Here is a 19,097-nt window from a genome sequence, read left to right on the forward strand (position 1 = left end):
AGCTTATTCTTTCATAATGCCTGTGTAACGCTCTCTTTGGCCATCATCTGAACTGGTTCCATAGTGAGATCAGTCCGTCACTTGTGTGTTGAGCTCAAGGTGCTGTTTGCAGAAGGAATTCCCGAATGGTACCTGGTGCCTGCTGTTTCTCTAAGTGGACATAGTGTAGAATTCTTGTTCACTTGCTGTTGTAGCTTCACGAAAATCTGGTGTTCTCTGCAGCTACGTTTTCCCTTCCTTGTCAGCACATGTTCCACTCCATCAGTCCACCATGGAGATGGGTATGTGGAGACTTTTCTCATGCCTGGTCAAACGCATGCTGCTCTGCGTCATCTTATGGGATTCCTTCCCACTATTCTGGCATTCTTTGGAAGGATACCATTCAGCAACGCAGTCTGACTGGTCTGCTCCCTCCTTAGAGGAAACCTTATCACCTTGCTCCTTTTGTAAATTTCCTCCTTACTTTGAGGAATATTGATACTCCACATGGACCTCATTGAATTGATGAGTAATGTGAGCTAGCCGAATGTCATATCCTTTGGCATATATTTTGGTTTCCTTGCTGTCTGGCTCAGCACCTGTTTTTCTTCATTCTCCAGGCTTGGTTGAGTCAAAAGTACCAAAAAGCATTTGTCTTAAAGGGTGAGCAGTAACTAGGGAATTGCGCATCTCAATTGAAAAACACTTCTCCATTCTTAAGAATCAACAAAAAGATTGCCATTTTAAAACAAAAATGTTGTTTTCTGCCTGATGGTTGCCATGAGCTTGAGTCGCCTTCTCTGTCAGAACCAGTGCATAATGGCACCCAGCCACAGTTCTCAACTGATGGAGGAAAGGGAGACAAAACTCTGGGTACCATCACTGGTAATGCAGTATTCAATCAACTGGGTGCTGTCTTTCCTGTACAAGGTTTTAAGGTCTGTCAGACCTGTAGCACTCAGGAAATTGCAGCTGTATTCTTGTGAGGAATTTCCACTCCTTTAGGGAACCTTAATTGAGAGACTACCCCCTCTCTCTCTTTCAAGTGTGCAGTGTAGAGAACTAGTTGACAATTTTCCCCCAGTACTAATTGTGGGTGAGTGCAATCTCTGTTCAGCCTCATGCACAAGAACATTTAGAAAATTGAAATCTCCTTTTCCCCATTCCACTCCCTCCTAACTAAATGATGGTTAGTCGATTCCCCTGCCACTCTACCTGCCTCCTTTGGTAACAGTTGTAACCAGAACTCTAAATCCTATCCCAAACCTTGTCACTTCTGCACTGGGTTTAAACAGAACCACGGCAAGAGACCGCATTTTGTTTTCCAAAGAGAAGTGTCATTGAGCAAACTCTCTTGCGTCTTGTTTTCAAAGGCAAAAGGATCCATGTCCAGCTGTCGAGGAGCCGGCTTCGGACACAACCTGGGATGGGCGAGAAAAATGGCTGTTACCGGTGCGGTAAAGAGGGCCACTGGTCTAAAGAATGCCCCAAAGATCGCGGCAGTTTTGACGGTGGATTCCCTTGCGACTACCCCCAACCTTACCCAACGCGGCCCATTTCAGCATACGGAGAGCGTCCTGTGTACGATGAGCGGTACGGGATGGCTCACCACTACGAGAGCTACCCGGCACAGCCATATGCGGCGACGGGAGACCCCTACTTTGATCGGCGGCCAACTCAGCTTGCACCTGTAGGCACCGCGATGGCCAGTTGCGTCCCTGGCGGGTTAGATCCCTATGGGAGGCACCCAGTGCTGCCCTCGTCCCCTCCCTATTACAACCGGGATAGGAGCCCTCTGCGACAGATGCCTGTGGCCCCCTCGAGCACCGGATATGGGTTTGATTACACACAAGTCAATGCGGCAGCACTGTCCAATAGATCTCCATATGACATACCGAACACAATGGGAAATGCCTACGTGGACCGTTCGCGATACTCTATGTTCTGATCCAAAGGTGAGGCAGTATCCTCTTTCCAACTGCAGGTGTGTGTCTGACATTGCAGGTGCTACTTCAGGTGGCTATTGCACAAGGAGCTTCAAGGCTCCTCTTCCTCTGCCCCCTTCCTCCCAGGGTGACATTGGTTCAGGGTGGGCTGGGATTCCCAGTGTTATTTAGGAGGCTTCTGATGTGCTTCCATTAAGATTTATGTGTGGATTGGAACCAATCACATATTTTATTGGAAGGAAACTTGTGGAGCCAGAGCTCTTCTACGTAGAGGTGATGACAGCAGGTGACTGGGCGAACGTTGACCAGAACAGCAGACTGCACCGTTACTGAAGTTGATAAGTGCTTAGTGGTAACAGAACCTCGTGATCTTTATCTTTACATTGAACAGTTTTTTTTTCTTTTCTGTGCTGCCGAGGATCTCAGTTCTTTGTGCATTAGCCACTGAATGTCTCTGAGTCTGTTATCGACATGGCTCATGTAGGACAGGGTGAAATGGCTGCGTGTTTCAGAGTGGTTGATTTCAGGCTGAAAACTTGAGGTGAGATGTGTGCCTCTTTATTTTAACATATATATTTTTAGAAATCAAAATTGACGTCCTTGTGTGTACTTCTTTTTGTTTCTTGCAGGAGTTATTAAGTATCTCCGGGTGAGAGCCGGGTCCCCCCCCCCAGTATACGTGCGAGTCTTCGGGTTGTGCGGGATGTAGCGCAAAGGACATTTGGTGCGATACCCCACCCCTAATCTTTTATTTTTAGAAACAGTTAAAAGTACAACTCAGTTCTAGACACCAGCTCACTGTGCTGGCAGTGAGCAGTGGCCAAACCCCTCTCCTCCTTTCTCTGAAAACCAGGCTTGTTCTGCGTGTTCTGTTTTTAAGTCGTAACAATTCTTTGTGCTGGTCAGGAGTACATTGCACCTCTGTCAGCAGTAGAAAACTGACTCTTCTCTTTTTTTTAAGTTTATGCATTTTCTTGTATTGAAAACTAATACAATAAATACCAGGTGTTTTACATTCAGTTCCTGGCTCCGAGTTGCTGCTTTGCGTTTGGTCCCTTTCTTCTTTAGTTGGTGTGAGAGTTGGGATACAGTCTTTCTGCCTAACAAGAGGTGGCTTGAGGCCATATTATCAAGGCTAGCTACTTGCCCAGTTTAGCGCTTTGCTCAGGCAGACCCTGACAATTCCTCTGAGTTAAATTAGTTGATGCCTGCCACTCACTGACTCCTCTTGGCTTTGTCTGCTGCCTTTTCTGATTGTGCATGGTCAGTGGTCACTTGAGCTGAGACATATGATATTTGGGATCAAAAACTTGGCATTGTATCAAGACTGTGAATTGATCAGCAATGGGAATCTGGTTTTGAACCTAGCCAGTGATACTTGGGTTATGGATCCTTACTGGAAATCTACCAGATATCTGTACTAAATATCCTTCAAGGACACATCTGACATGGTTTGGGCTGCAGTAAATATTAAAGCATTGCATTTTGCTGTGTTAACAAGATGGTGCGGAGGAAGCTTTATCTCTTGTCCGATCTGAAAGTGCTTGATGTTGCTGTCATTGTATCCAGGGACCTGTTCGCTGGTCACCACATTCCCAGGCTGATCTGCCTCATATACAAGAATTGTAGCCTCTCTGAATGCTATCAGACAAGTTCCGATGCATGTTTATTTCCCCCCCATACTTGCTGATCACACTTGCCAAGACGGTTTCTGTGAGTGGGCCTAAACTGGTCACAGCAGGGCAATTAAGCAGTGAAGAGTTACCGAAATAGGGCATTCACGTGTGGTGTTCATACAGTGTATAAGCCAATGAGTAATTGATAGATATCTTTGCATAGCCTCTTTCACTGGTAGAATTATCCCTCTGTTTGGTATTCCCTGTGCAGTCACCTACACGTAATCAAAACATGCTGAAAATTGGATATAGAGGAGAAATGTTGCATAAATCAACACAATAATCCACGGGTAATAAGTTTTAGCCACTTACTGGCAAAGTAGGATTGAATAAGGGAGTTCCTCACCCAGCGTGAGTTCGACATGCTTGGTTTGAAGTTGTTGGACATCCTTTTGTCTGCTGTGTTGTGACAGTGTTAGCCTGCTTTTTGCAACTCGCCTAAATGTGACTCCAGATCTACAGCAAAGTGGTTTACTTTTAGTGGCCCTCAGAAATGGCTGAACAAGCTAATTATTTCAAGGGGCAATTAGGGATGGGAAACAGATACATTGTCAGTGACATCTGCAATCATGAAAGTGATAAAGAGAAATATAGTGATGAAGTAAGTGTCATCGTAATAATTTAAAATTGAAATTCAACTACTAATATATTGCTCTCTGGTACATAGCTTTATGCTTTGATGCTATACATGGATTGTATACTTGCATGATATTTGAGCAGTCAGTAGACCCCATATTTCACCTTAAATTTCCTGATTGTAGACAGGCACTTTCTCTGGCTGTCAGTAGGATGTTTTGACAAATTTGGTGCTAACTGGGCCAAGAGTTAGAGGTTTTGATGAGAACAGCTTTGTTTTACTGTGATTCTTTGTGTTGTATTTCAGTGTATAGAGGACAAAAGGAGCTTCCAGTGACTTAATAAGTTGTAACGTCAGTAGCAATCCCAAAGACTTCAACAACCAGTAGAGTAATTTGAACTGTATTGAATATCATGAGGTAACTATCATTAGGTAAATGCATGGGCGCAGTAAGATGTTGGTCGCAGGAGGCATGTTTACCAGGACAGCCAAGGTTTGAACAAAGCTTCCTGGGCTGAATTTCGATCCTACCGGCCCACCCAAACGCTCCCTCCCATTCTTTGAAGGGGTCTCCAGGCCATATACGCTCAAAATACCAATTTTAACTCTGCATCCAAGTTACATTTATTCGCCATGGCAAAAGTGGGACTCACAAGCTAAACCAGCATTTATTGCATATCACCAGTTTAGGGAGGCAATGGCTTAGTGGTATCGCTGGACTATTAATCTACAGACCCAGGTAATGTATAAGGGATCTAGCAGTTAGTGGAAATTGAATTAAATAAAAATCCAGAGTTAAGAGTCTAACGATGAAATCATTGTAGATCGTTGGAAAAACCAATCTGGTTCACCAGTGTCCTGTTAGGGAAGGAAACTGCCATGTTTACCTGGATTGGCTTACGTGTGGCTCCAGACTCACAGCAATATGGTTGATTCTTAACCAACCTCTAGCCAATTAGCGATGGCATTAAATGCTGGCCTAGCCAGTGACACCCATGTCCTGTGAAGGAATAAAAAGGAACTTATTGTCCTTTGATAGGGTGGTGGTCAGCTGCGTCTTGAACTGTTGCAGCACTTGGGTTTTAGGGGAAAGTACAATGCAGTTAGGAAGGGGGTTTCAGTAATTTGACCCAACAACAATGAAGGAACAGCAGTATAGTTCAAAGTTGGGATGGTGTGTGGCTTTGAGGGAAATTTGCAGGTAATTTTGATCCCATGGATTTGTTGCCTTCGGCCTCCTAGGTAGTAGATGTTGCTGGTGGGAAGGTGGTGTTGTAAAGAGCCTGTGTGAGTTGTTGCAGTGTCTCTTGTTGTGGTACATGCTGCTGCCTCTCTGCACCGATAGTGGATGAAGTGAATGTCAGTGATGTTAGATGAGATGCCAGTCAAGCACGCTGCTTTTTCCTGAATGATGTTGAGTTCCATGAGCGTCATTAGGACTGTCTTCTTCCAAGCAAGTGAAGTGTATAGCATATCTGTCATGGCATATAGATGGTGAACAGCCTTTGAAGGCCCAGGATGGAATTATTCACTGCAAAATTCCCAGCATGTCACCTGCACTTGAAGCCATCATTTTTACATAGATTTTTCTGTTCAGTTTCTGTTCAATGATGCTGATAATAGGGGATTCTGAAATGCTAGTACTATGGAATGTCCAGGGGAAATGGTTAGACTCTCCCCTTGTTGGAAATGGTCATTGTCCCGCACACATGTAGCGCATGTATATTATTTGCCACTTGTCAGGCTAACCCTGGATGCTGTCAGGGCCTAGCTGTGTTTGGATATGCATTGCTTGAGTTGTCATGAATGCTTGTGAATATCGTCTACTCATCAGCAAACATCGCTGCCTTTGACCTTATCATGGAGTGACAATCATTGACAAAGCAGCTGAAGATGGTTGGACCAAAGGCATTTCCCTAAAGAACTACTACAATGGTCTCCTGTGGTTGAGATGATTGACCTCCAACAATCACAGCGATCTTCCTTTGTGCTGGGTCTAACTCCATGGAGAGTTCCCTCCTTGATTCAGTGACTCCAGTTTTATTTGGGCTGTTTGGAGCCACACTTGGTAAAATGTCACATTGTTGTCAAGGGCAGAAGCTGTGATCACACTTCAGGAGTTCAGCTGTCTTATCCATATTTGGAGAAAGGTTGTTATGAGGTCAGGAACTGTGTGGGCCAGGTGGAACCCACAATGAGTATTATTGAGCAACTTATTGCTGAGTAAGTGCTGACAGTTGACAACTTCATTTACTTTGATTGGGAGTAGGCTGGTGGCACCATAATTTTCTGGATTGCATTTGTCAAGCTTTTCTGTCGACAGGGCAAACCTGCTTAATTATCCGTAATGCTGGGTAGGTGCCAGGGCTGTAACTGTGCTAGGTTTCTGCCTAAGACTGAGATGGTTTGTCCACTGAGCACTTCTGGCTGAAGATTGTTGCAAATGCTTCAACCTCATCTTTTACACTGATCTGCTGGGATCTGCAGTCATTGAGGAGGGGAGTATTTGGGGAGCCACCTCCTCCCTCCTGCTACTTAACTTCTGAGCACCTTTCACAACTGGATGTGGGAGAACTGCACAGAATAGATCTGATCTACTGGTTGTGGGATCACCCAGCGCACTCTGTTGTATTGGCATGTTGCTTGGTATGTAAGTGGCCTTAGGTTGTGGCTTCACCAGTTTGGGGAGGTGGTGATGTAGCGGTATTGCCCCTGGACTAGTAATTCAGAAACTTCTCGTGAATGTTCTGGTTATTTGCGTCGTACACCATTTTTGATAGGCAGTGAGATTTGAGTTTTTAAATTCTATAATGAAAAGCAAGCCAGGTGGTTACTGTGTGCAACCACCTTCTATTGTTGTAAACATAAAAACAAAATCTCCTGCCTGCAAGTGTGGTAGAGGAAGGTCTAATTGGGGCATTCAGGAAGGCATTGGATGCGTGCAGAGATGTGGGGTAAAGGCAGGAGATTGACACCTGGTGATGATGCTCATTTGAAGAACGAGTGCAAGCACCGTGGGCCGAATGGCCACCTTTTGCACTGTAACAATTCTGTGAGGTTGTTCAGTCTTGGAGTGAAGGGCAAAAGTGCTGAGTGCAATCCAGTCCAAACTCGATATCCACAAGTCACTTTCTAGCAGGGGTCAGTGGATTATGAGAGGGTTCCTTGGCAGTGAGACTGTTTGTTTCTTTTATTTCTAAAGATACCTTGGTGCTACTTGAAACAGAGATCAGATATCCTGGTTTAGACAAGAGATCAATACTGGCAAACCTCTTGGTACAGTCTCTCCCCTATACAGCTGAGTCATTGGGATGGTGACTGACAGTTTGTAGGCATTGATGCTGGAAGAGAGAATCTGATATCTTAAAAGCTTTAATATCCATTTGTATGTGCCGTTTGCAGAGAGTTTTGTGTTGTCTGGTGCTGCGTAACCATCTTGGAGTTACATTGCATTCTAAACTAGCACAATGAACTAGGTACCCCTAGCATCTGTGATACTGTCACAGACTAAGAGCTGTCTGATCTCTCGCATCTTTTCAGATGCAAGTTCATCACGTCTGAATACTGCATGTACCTTGGAAGTGTTGATCTTGGGGAGGACCAGAGTTAGGCCCAACTCTCCAGTGCTCTGCCACACTTGAACAACTTGATGCTGCTTGCTGTTCAGGTTCAAACATTAAGGAAGCCGAGTTTGGGCAAGGTGCAGAAAGCCAAATAGAACCCACAGAGGTAGATTTACTGCCCCAGAATCGATGGCGAGGCAAGCAAACAACTAGGCACTTAAATTTTATCCAGTCTGTAGCTGCACTGCATGGATCAATAAGGTCCCAGGTTTATCATTCCTGCATATCTCCAGTGGTGTGTGCCTGGCGTTGGCTTTGAGAGCCAGTGCTTCAAAGAGCAGGACTGAAGGTTGGCTGTGATGCCTATCATGGTTGAGCAGTTGACCACCAGTGCCTGGGTTGTGTCAATAAGAAAGTGTGGGGTAGCTGTTAGTCATTTTAAAAGATTCTGAAGATCATTGTATTAAATGAAGATTTTAAGAAGTGCTTTGAACATGGAAAATGTTGTGAAATATGAGGCTGAAGTCAAGAGTATGTTATTGAAGCAGCGTCGAGGGTTAATTGCAGAATATTTAACTGTGCTGCTGGTGTACAAAGTACTAATCATCTGTGGTCCCAAGTCAAACGTCTCATTCCCAAGCCTCACTATTTCTTCTCTCTCAACCTGGGTCACACCGATTTAGGGAGGCAATGGCTGAGTGGTATTATCACTGAACTATTAATCCAGAGTCCCAAGGAACATTCTAGGGCCCTGGGCTTTGAATCCTGCCATCGCAGATGGTGGAATTTGAATTCAGTAAAAATAAATCTGGAATTAAGAGTCTAGCGATGACCAGGAAACCATTGACAATTGTCAGAAAAAAACATCTGGTTCACTAATGTCCTTTAAGGAAGGAAACTGCCATTCTTACCCGGTCTTGGCCTACACATGACTGCAGAACTACAGCATCGTGGTTTGATTTGTAACTGCCCTCTGGTCAATTGGAGATCAACAATAAAGAGCTGGCCTTGCCAGTGATGCCCTACTCCCATGATTGAATTTAAAAAAATATATCCAGCCCAGAGTGTATTCAAAGCAGACAGAATGATTTTTGAAAAAAATACACACTTTCGATGGCTTCTCGTCTTGCATTGATCAGAACAGCATCACAGGAATACCTGAAATGTCTAGAAGGGATCAGTAACTTGTACGTTGCATGAAAGATATGAAACTGCAACTGCAGTATTTTTATTTTATGTACAACCGTGTTGACTATTTGAACAAAGAGATTTAGGATGTAATTAAATAGACCGATACAAGCTTAAGGGACAGAATTATCTGCTCCTGTTTTTGTGATCTGTTACCTTCTGTTACAAATGCGACATTTCCAGGGAGTATGCAATGTCCATCAATGCTGTTGAGGCCCCTAGTGAGAGGTGGCAATGCAGGGACACAGTGCTGTATTTCCTCCTCTTGGATAAACTTCCTGACTATCCGCTATTCCCACCACTTTCTGTGTCATCTGCAAATTTACTAACCATGCTTCCTATATTCTCATCCAAATCGTTCAGATAAATGACAAGCAACAGCGGACCCAGTGCCAATCCTGCAGAATGCAGCTGGTCACAGGCCTCCCGTCCGAAAAGCAGTCTTCCACCACCACCCTCGGTTGTGTGAAATAGTACTTCTGGGTTTAGAAAAAAAAGACTTTCCAGGGAGCATGCAGTGTCCATCAATGCTTTTGATGCCTCGAGAAATATGTGGTCACTGCGGGGGCAACAGTGCTTTATTCCCCCCTTCCAATTCTACATTGCCCTCTCTCCCTACCTCCCTCCTCACTTCTAATGGTTCGCATTGTCCATACTGGGATCCGTGTTAAATGTTTAAATATTAAATTTTAAATATTTAATTGGTATACGGGTGATGGTTACTGCTGGTGGTTAGTAGTTTAAAAAAATAAAATGTTAGTAAGTTTGGGTGGAACTTTACTGAGGTGTCCTAGCCTAAAGGTAGAGGTGCTACCGCAAGAGCCTTGCCACATAAATGTAAGTTTTTTTAGAAAGATTGGAACCAACGGGATGAGCTCGATAGTTTGAGGAGCATTTGTTGGGAGAGTAAGATGGAGGTAACCTTTAAGAGTTGGTGAATGATTTCTGCATTTTGCCGATTACACATTTCCTAGATCTCTGTTCCATTTTTTATTGCGCGAAGTCACCTCTGTTGCCAGCCCCGCTACTGAAGCTTAATCATCTTGAATTCTCCTAATCACAGACTTTTATTTGCCTTCAAACCTGCTGTTTCCGGGCTCTGTTGATCCTTGTAAGCTGAACCTGAGATGTTCCAGTTGCTGCCGCCTCTTTCATTCCACACCTGACCAGGGTGGCGCCGTGGTGTAATGGTTATCACTGCTGTCTCTTGGTGCGGAGGACCTGGGTTTGATTCAAAGCCTTGGGTGACTGTTTGGAGTTTGCACATTCTCCCCGTGTCTGTGTGGGTTTCCTCCAGTTGCTGTACTTTCCTCCCACAGTCCAAAGATGTGCAGGTTAGGTGGATTGGCCATTGGAAATGCGGGGTCACAGGGATAGGATAAGGGGGGTGGGTCTGGGTAGGAACCTCTTTGGGAGATCGGTGCAGACTCACTGGGCCAAATGGTTTCTTTCTGCATCACCTGTAGAGATTCTATGACCTGTTGAACATTGGCAGCATTTTCATTTCTTTAAAAATGTAAAACTTTCTGCATTTGTTACTTTAATCAGTCTGCCACTTTGCTCCTTCATTTGCTGTCTCAATGGAAATAGATGAGTTCTGAAGTTGGAGCGTGCAGTCAGATTCCCGTATTGGTCATTGATCCAGGTAGAAGCATGTTGTAGGCAGCCCAGCAACTCTACAATTCTGTTTGAGGATTCATTTTCACATGTTCATGACAATACCTCAAATCTGCTCAAAAAGAAACTGCTCCAGTTCCCACTGTGCAGTCTTGAATACAAATGATGGAAGACTTCTATCCCCTCACTTTCATCATCTTAGTATGGGCGGTGTGCTGGTAGAGGGAACAATATTTATCTTTTTGTATACAGGCATTTCACGATCACCTGTCTCGGTGTTTTACAGCTAATAAACTATTTTGTGTTATTTAGCCACTATTTTCTTGGCGGGATTTTTAAATTAAGTTGATGTAATTAGCCTGCAGGACAGTTTGCAATATTGGCAGTAAACAGTAATTTGGGCTGTTAGTACCCTATTCCAACTGCGGAAGTCACCACCAACAGGTCTGTTCGTATCTGCTGTGTGCATCTTAAATGTACTTTGAAGCATAAGTCCCGACTGGCGGTGAGGTGCAGATGGAGTATTTTCAGAACTCTTCATACCTTACCTTGAGCTTCAGAGATCCTACTCCTGTCCCAGCTCAGAATCAGCAAGATCCAACAAAACATGAGTTCTGATGAGCAAGAATAGATAAGATAGAAGCAGGGAGATTGTGTCCACTGGTGGATGAAATTAAAATTAGGAGGTATAGCCTCAAAATAATGGGGAGCAGCTTTAGGGCTGAGCTGAGGAGGAACCTCTTCACCCAAGGAGCTGTGAATCTGGAATTCCCAGCTCAGTGAAGAAGTTGAGGCTACCTCGTTGAGTGTTTGTAAGGTAGAGATAGATAGATTGTTGAACACTAAGGGAATTCAGAGTTATGGTGAGCAGGGGTGTAAGTGGAGCTGAGTGCTCAAAAAGATAAGCCACGATCTTAACAGTGGAACATGCTCGATGGGTGAGATGGCCTACTCCTGCTCCTATTTCTTATGTTCTTTTGAATGAACAGTGTAATGCTGCACTGTATCACCCACACAGGCCTCCTTGTTCTGGGTGCCGACTTAGCGGAGTCCAACCAGGGCTGCAGAATGGTGAGGGTACAATCCGTCTTGCGTCCTCAAGTTGAGACACAGAGAAAGGGCTAACATACTAACTGCTCATCTACTCACTCCCTGGGGTTCCAAACTGAAGCCCCAAATAATTCAGCAGTTCCCAAGAAATGCAGCAGTTCAAGATAGCAGCTTCCCACCACTTCCGGGGATTAGGCTGTGCTGGAGCTAACCAGTGACCACCCGCTCCCACATTCCATTAACAAAAATATACACTGAAAACAAAATTCAGCTGCCTCACCACCCACCCCCCCCCCCCCCACCCTTTCCCAACTCAATCACACATCCACCAAACACTTTTGGGGCTTTTGCGTAAAGATATATTGGTATAAATTGCAGTGAAAGCATGCCATGTCTTTGATCCAGTTTGAAACCTCTCCTAGCCTTTATGTCTCAATCTAATTTTGCTGATGGAGTTTTATTGGATTTTTAAGATTCACAGTATGTCTGCGTCTTTGTGAAAAGCTGATCATTTACTGCTGGAGCCTTTATGTTCTATGCCTTAAGGTCTCTTACAGTCTATTAAATCACCTTGATGTATCTGATCCTGCCATATGCATCACTCAGTGCGTGCTGGGTGTTGAAAGCCAAATGCAGAAAGCATCTCTGCAAATAAAAAGATAATTTGTACGTTCTCATTGCCCAGCCAGTGAATTGAATCAATCTCCATTGATCCTTGGTCTGGGTTGTGGCTCCTAATCTGTGCTGCTGGCTTATTCATAGAGCCTTGAACCAGTGGACTTGAGGCAAGGATCAGCTTGGCATTGGCTGCACTCTGTGACACATTCGAAAAGAACAGTGAATTTTGTTGCCTGGTTCCATAGCTGAGGAGCATCAAGCTGAGAATTGACATTAAGAAGATCTTTGCAGAGAAGAACAAACCTAGAGTCATAGAGATGTTCAGCATGGAAACAGACCCTTCGGTCCAACTCACCCATGCTGACCAGATATCCCAACCCAATCTACTCCCACCTGCCAACACCTGGCCTATATCCTTCCAAACCCTCCCTGTTCATATACCCATCCAAATGCCTTTTAAATGTAGCAATTATACCAGCCTCCACCACTTCCTCTGGCAGCTCAATCCATACGACTGTTGGTGAAATTAGATTCTTTAATGGAACACAGAAGGAAAGTCATTTGGCCCATTGTTCTCCTGCCAGCTCTTGTTTTGAAAATACCTGTCAAATTAGTCTGACTTCTCCAGGCGTCTGACTTCTCCAGGCATCTGCCTGCTCCCCTAAGTCCTGTGACCTGGGACACTTCAAGGAGTTTTCTCAATGCATGATGCAAGTGCCTTGTGATACCTGAGAGGGATAAAGAACATTAGCTTGGTTAAATTACGCACAGAGAAATTGTCTGCTTTCCTTTGTCAGTGTGTATAGGTCATAGTTCTCTTCTATGAAGGTGTTGGGTAGAAATACATTTGATCAATATGAGGAATACAGAAGTTCAGAGGAAGGTTAAAAAAAAGCACGTTAGAGAATTGAAGAGGGTTTGTGAGAAAATTTTGGCAGCCAACGTAAAGGTGAAGTCCAAAATCCCTGACAGGTGCATCATGCATAAAAGGGTGGTAAAGGGGGAGTAGGGCCAATTAAGAACCAAAAACTGAGATTTGCACATAGCGGCAAGAGGTATGGATGAGGTATTAAATAAATACTTTGCGTCTGTCTTTACCAAGGTGGTAGATGCTACTCAGGTCATGGTGAGAGAGGAGGAAGTTCTGTCACTGGAAGGATTCAAAATCAGTAAAGAGGCAGATAAACTGTGATGTATCTCAGGATGTTAAAGGAAGTGAGAGTAACAGTTGCAGGGGCACTGGTGGTCATCTTTATCTTTCCTAGACTCAGGCGGGGCCAAAGGACTGGAGAATTGTAGACAATACACCTTTGTCCTGAAAAGACTTTAAGAGCAATTGTAAACCTGTCAGTTTATCTTCAGTGATGGGGAAGCTTCTAGAAACAATTATTTGGGATTAGTCAAATTAGTTAATAGTCAAATGTGGTATGCATGGACATTTGAAGGGCATCCAGTTCAGTGCCACAAAACTATTTTGTGAAAACTTATAGCCCATGGAATAATAGGGACGCAACAAAGTAACAAAATGTTTTGTTATTGTTCAGCCAGGTATGGTGGTCAGTGGATATCTTTCAGGATGGAGAGAAGATTTGCAGTGGTGTTTCTCAAGGATCAGTGTTGGGGCCCTTGCTTTTCATGAAACATGCTAATGTTGTAGATCTTAGTGTGCAGTTTGAAAATTGGTGGATGATATAATATGGATGAGGAGAAGGTGAGGACTGCAGATGCTGGAGATCAGAGTTTAAGAGTGTGGAAAAGCAGAGCCAGTCAGGCCTTTATCAGGAATGCCCGAAACGTCGACTCTCCTGCTCCTCAGATGCTGCCTGACTGGCTGTGCTTTTCCAGCACCACACTCTTCGATATAGAGACATATTGTAACTAGTAAGGAGAGCGGTGTAGAATTTTAAAAGCATGTGGACAAGTTGGTGGAGTGGGCAGATAGATGGCAGATGGAATTCAACACACAGAAGTGTAAGGTGATGTATATAGGTAGAAAGAAAATGGACAGACATCATAAAATAGGGATGCAATCATCTAGGAAGTGCAAGAGCGCAGAGATTAGAGTGGTGCTGGAAAAGCACAGCAGGTCAGACAGCATCCAAGAACCAGGAAGTTTGATGTTTCGGGCTAAAGCCCTTCATCATTCCTGATGAATACTTTAGCCCGAAACATCTATTCTCCTGCTCCTCGGATGCTGCCTGACCTGCTGTGCTTTTCCAGCACCACTCTAATCTTGACTGTAATCTCCAGCATCTGCAACACCCAGCTCCACCTCAGCAGACAGAGTCGGGTGAAGATGTGCATAGGTAGTAGAATGTGGCAGGACAGTTGGGTAGAGCAATTAACCAAACATACAGTGTGAAGGGCATTGAGTAGCAGAAAAGACATTTATTAGACCTCAGTTGGAGTATTGGGTGCAGTTCAGTTGTGAACGCAATGGAGAAAGTGCAGAAGAGATTTACAATAGTGGTTCCAGAAATCAGCAACTTCAGTTGTGAAGGTCTGTTGGAGAGTTTGGGGTTTTTCTCCTTGGAGAGAAGGCTAAGAGGAGATCTGTTAAAGTTCTCAAAATCATGTCTGGATGGTGTAGATTGAAACTGTTCCCGCTTGTAAAAAAGATCGGGATCAAGAGGGCATGAATTTAAAGTAATTTGCAAAAGTAGCAAGAGAAAAAGACTGTTTCACCTGACTTGTTCAGGTCTGGAACGAATTGCTCAGAAGTGTTTTGAGGCAAGGTTCAATTGAGGCCTTCAGGGAGGCATTAGATAATTATTTGAATAGAAATAATGTGCAAGAATATGGGGGAAAGACAGGAGAATGGCACTAGGTCATCAGACACGTGGAGTGCCGTGAGGATCTGCTCCTTGTCTGGACAACTGCACTCAGCCACAGTGTGCCTGCTAACTTACCTGGTGATGGTGCAAGATTTTGGATGCAATGGAGAGGAAATTGGGGAAATGGAAGCATTCCTTACTCCCCTCCTAATATCTTATAGTGCGTCAATGTTCAGCATCAGCTTCAATTTGCATTGTAATTAAGGTATCTTTTAATCTACAATAAGGATGAAAGTCTTTGTACTGTAAAATATTCCAGCTCTTCAATTGACATTATTCAGAGAGCCTTCAGCTGTTAGAGATCATGCCAAATGGATCATCATTTTCTTACCTCATTAAATTGCTGAAAAGACTTCTTCTATTCTGCTTTGATCTTTGAGATTACTATTCAATGCAAAACTGAGCAACATCAATCTGATGAAACTCTCTGCTTCCCCTTGCACTCTGTTTCTTCCTTCCACTTCTCCCTGTGCAATCAGTGTTGCATAAAACACTGAAGAAAATGAGTGTTTCAAGCATCTTATGAGGATGAAATGTATCAGTCGCGCTATGGGGTATCTACCCCACTTCTCCCACCCCAAGAAGAAATTAGGGATGGGCAGTAAATGTTGGCTTAACCAGTGGCACCCATGTCTTGGGAAAGGTCTACAGCACAAGAAGAGGCAGATTGAGTCTGTGCTGGTCAAAAACTACTACCTAACTATTCTCAGCCTATTTTCCAGAACTTGGTCCAAAGTCATGTATGCCCAATTTCCCCAAATCTTTGAGCAGCAGTCAAATTTGGCATGTCTTTGCAAGTTGATTGATTTGAGATGATTTGTCATTGTGCACATTTGCGGTAGCAAATTAAAAACGGTGCAGTTAGGGAGAGCCAGTTGGAATTCTGTCAACCAAAGAATATTAAATAGCGGTTATCAGCAGTAAATGGAGAATAGCAGTGTGTACTATCTCCAAGGTGCACCGCAGAAATTCACCAAAGATCCTCAGACAGCACCTTCCAAATCCATGACCACTTCCATCAAGAAGGATAAGGCAGCAGATACATGGGAATACCACCACCTTCAAGTTCTCCTCCAGGTCACTCACCATCCAGACTTGTAAATATATCAGCTGTTCCTTCACTGTCGCTTGGTGAAAATCCTGGAATTCCCTCTTTAATGGCATTGGGGGTCAACCCACAGCAGGTGGACTGCAGCAGTTCAAGAAAGCAGGTCACCACCATCACCTTCTCTAGGATAACTAGGGATGGGCAATAAATGCTGGCCAGCCAATGATGCTCACATCCCACAAAAATAATGAATACATTTTTAAAAACTGTAATTATCCAATAGATTTGAGGTACGTCCACTGGTTGTTGAGAGTGAAAGCTGCAGGATAGAGGATCTAATTGCACATCAGTACAGGAAGCTATTCAAATGGGGGTAGTGAAAGGATTGTGGTGGCGAAAGGAGCAATGTAAATATTTTTACATCTACCCATTCAGGCATGTAATGATATACCCCTGGAACAGGTGGGACTTGAATCTGGGCCTTCTGGTCCAGAGGTAGGGACACTGCTGCTGCACCCAGCCTCCTACTAGAATAGCGTACGGAAACTTGACTCAACAGTCTTAATGTGATATCAGAAAATAGATTTCTTGTTTAATCATAGTCTTCAGATGTATTGTGACACAACTGCAGAGCAGATGGGATTGGTCTGGGTGTAGTGATGGGCATTGCCATTGTACTCTGCAGCAAAAACAAAGTACAGAAGGCTGTGTTACCTATCCAATGCTGGGATTCTGGGCATATTCTCATAGCTGGAAAAGGACTTAACAATGGGAAGACTGGATCCAGTCATCAGGGTCCATGCAGGTACCAGTGACATAGTAAGAAGTTCTGAATAGTCAGAACGAGGAGCTAGGCACCAAATTAAAAAGCAGAACCTCAAGATGGCATTCTTCAGGTTATTACATGAGCCACACTCAGATTGATTTAGGGCAATCGACGTTTCGGGCATAAGCCCTTCTTCAGGAATGAAGAAGGGCTTATGCCCGAAACGTCGATTCTCCTGTTCCTTGGATGCTGCCTGACCTGCTGCGCTTTTCCAGCAACACATTTTCAGCTCTGATCTCCAGCATCTGCAGTCCTCACTTTCTCCTTGATTTAGGGCAACTAAGCTTAGTGAAATTAATATGTAACTTAAACTGAAATTCATTTCTACTGAGCCAATCTTATGGGCACTGACACCAGTACTGGCAAAAGTGGTGCCTGTATCATTAGGATGATTTGGAACTGTACCGTATTGGCACCAGTGTTCCAGTAAACTGAATAATTGGGAAAGTACAGATGTTTTTAGAAATAAGACTAAAGAGATTTTAACACAGAGGAAAAATGAATTTTTGAAGCACTTTTTCTGAAGTGGAGGCTTTGAATATTTCTAAGGCAACGACAGGTAGATTGTTGATAACCAAGGCGGTGAAAGGTTACTGGAAATAGGCAGGAATACCACACGACAGGTTTATTTGGAAGCACTTGCGTTTGGACCGCTGCTCCTTCATAGGTGGCTCCGAAAGCTAGTTCTTCCAAATAAACCTATTGAACTGTAACCTGGTGCTGTGTGAGTTTTAACTTCATCCACCACAGTCCAGCACCAGATCCTCCACATCAATACTTTGATGTAATTCGGGTTGAGAGACTATTTGGTGTGTTATTAGGAAGAATTGAGTACAGCTGTATGGTGATCGGGTGTCAGGAAGGTTAGACAATTTGTTATAACCAGGCGAAACCATACTTGCAGCCATTTATTTCCATTCTTTCATTTTGATAATTACCTTTAATTGCTCCTTTATATTTTCCACTCTGCTCGGAGCAATGTAATTTTCTTTTGTCTCTTTTAGCTGGTTGATATTTTAAAAATAAATAGGTCTGAATTAGTAAGTTTACAGTTGGAACTAAAATTGGTAGTTAGTGGGCAGTGAAGAAGGTTATTTCAGAGTACAAAGGGACAGATGTGTCGCGGAATGGCAAATGGAGTTTAATTTAGATAAATGTGAGATGTTGCATTTTGGAAAGGCAAATCAGGGCAGGGCTTACACACTTAATGGTAAGGACTGGGGAGTGTTACCAAACAAAGAAACCTTGGGGTGCAGGTTCATAGTTCCTTGGAAATGAAGTCACAGGTAGACAGGGTAGAGATGATGATGTTTGGTATGCTTGCCTTTATTGGACAGTGCATTGAGTATAAAAATTGGGATGCCATGTCGCAGCTGTACAGGACATTGATTGGGCCATTTCTGGAATACTATTTTCAATTCTGTTCTCCCCGTTATAGGAAAGATATTGTGAAACTTGAGAGCGGTGAGGAAACATATCCAAGGATGCTGCTGGGGATGGAGGATTTGAGCTAGAGGGAGAAGCTGAATAGGCTGCAGCTATTTTCCCTGGAGCGTCAGAGACTGATGGGTGATCTTAGAGAGGTTTATAAAATCATGAGAGGCATGAAGAGGAATGAATAGCCAAGGTATTTTACCCCAGGGTAGGGGGAGTCCAAAACTAGATGACATAGATTTAAGGTGAGAGTGGAAAGGTTTAAAAGGGACCTAAGGGGCAACCTTTTCATGCAGAGGGTATTACATGGATAGAATGAGCTGCCAGAGGAAGTGGTGAAGGCTGGTATAATCACAACATTGAAAAGGCATCTGGACGGGGATATGAATAGAGGAAGAGTTTAAAGAGATATGGGCCGAGTCCTGGCAAATGGGACTAGATTAATTTACGATGTCTGGTCGGCATGGACTAGTTGGATCGAAGGGTCTGTTCCTGTGCTGTACATCTCTATGAAACCATACAGCCATTTATTTCCATCATTTTCCTTTTAACAATTTCCTTTAATTCATCCTTTATATTTTTCATTCTTTTGTTTGCTCCATCCAGCTTTATTTCCTCCTATCTCTTTTAGCCAGTTGCTGGTCGATGTTTACAAAATAAATAGGGTTTAATTAAATTGGTGGCGGTATTGACAAGACAGGATTAGCTTGAAGCCAGTGAAGCCCAGTACGCTTAGTCTCA

The 19,097-nt window shown here is 43.7% G+C and overlaps 1 protein-coding gene across 12 annotated transcripts in view; it reads left to right on the top strand.

Annotated features, from left to right (window-relative positions):
• Positions 1-19,097, top strand: part of LOC140457049 (RNA-binding protein 4-like) — an 82,637-nt gene that overhangs the window by 12,222 nt on the left and 51,318 nt on the right. For 2 of the 12 annotated variants that reach the window (XM_072550982.1, XM_072550981.1), the window contains one exon: positions 1,353-9,046. The exons of 9 other annotated variants lie outside the window; for them this stretch is intronic. In XM_072550982.1, the coding sequence (XP_072407083.1) occupies positions 1,353-1,927 (575 nt within the window). In that variant the 3' untranslated portion in view covers positions 1,928-9,046. Of the gene's footprint in view, positions 1-1,352; positions 9,047-19,097 lie in introns of those variants that run through there. One more of the 12 variants, XM_072550991.1, reaches the window with a different exon arrangement.

This window comes from Chiloscyllium punctatum, chromosome 31 (genome assembly GCF_047496795.1).
Source record: "Chiloscyllium punctatum isolate Juve2018m chromosome 31, sChiPun1.3, whole genome shotgun sequence".
Classification (NCBI taxonomy): Eukaryota; Metazoa; Chordata; class Chondrichthyes; order Orectolobiformes; family Hemiscylliidae; genus Chiloscyllium; species Chiloscyllium punctatum.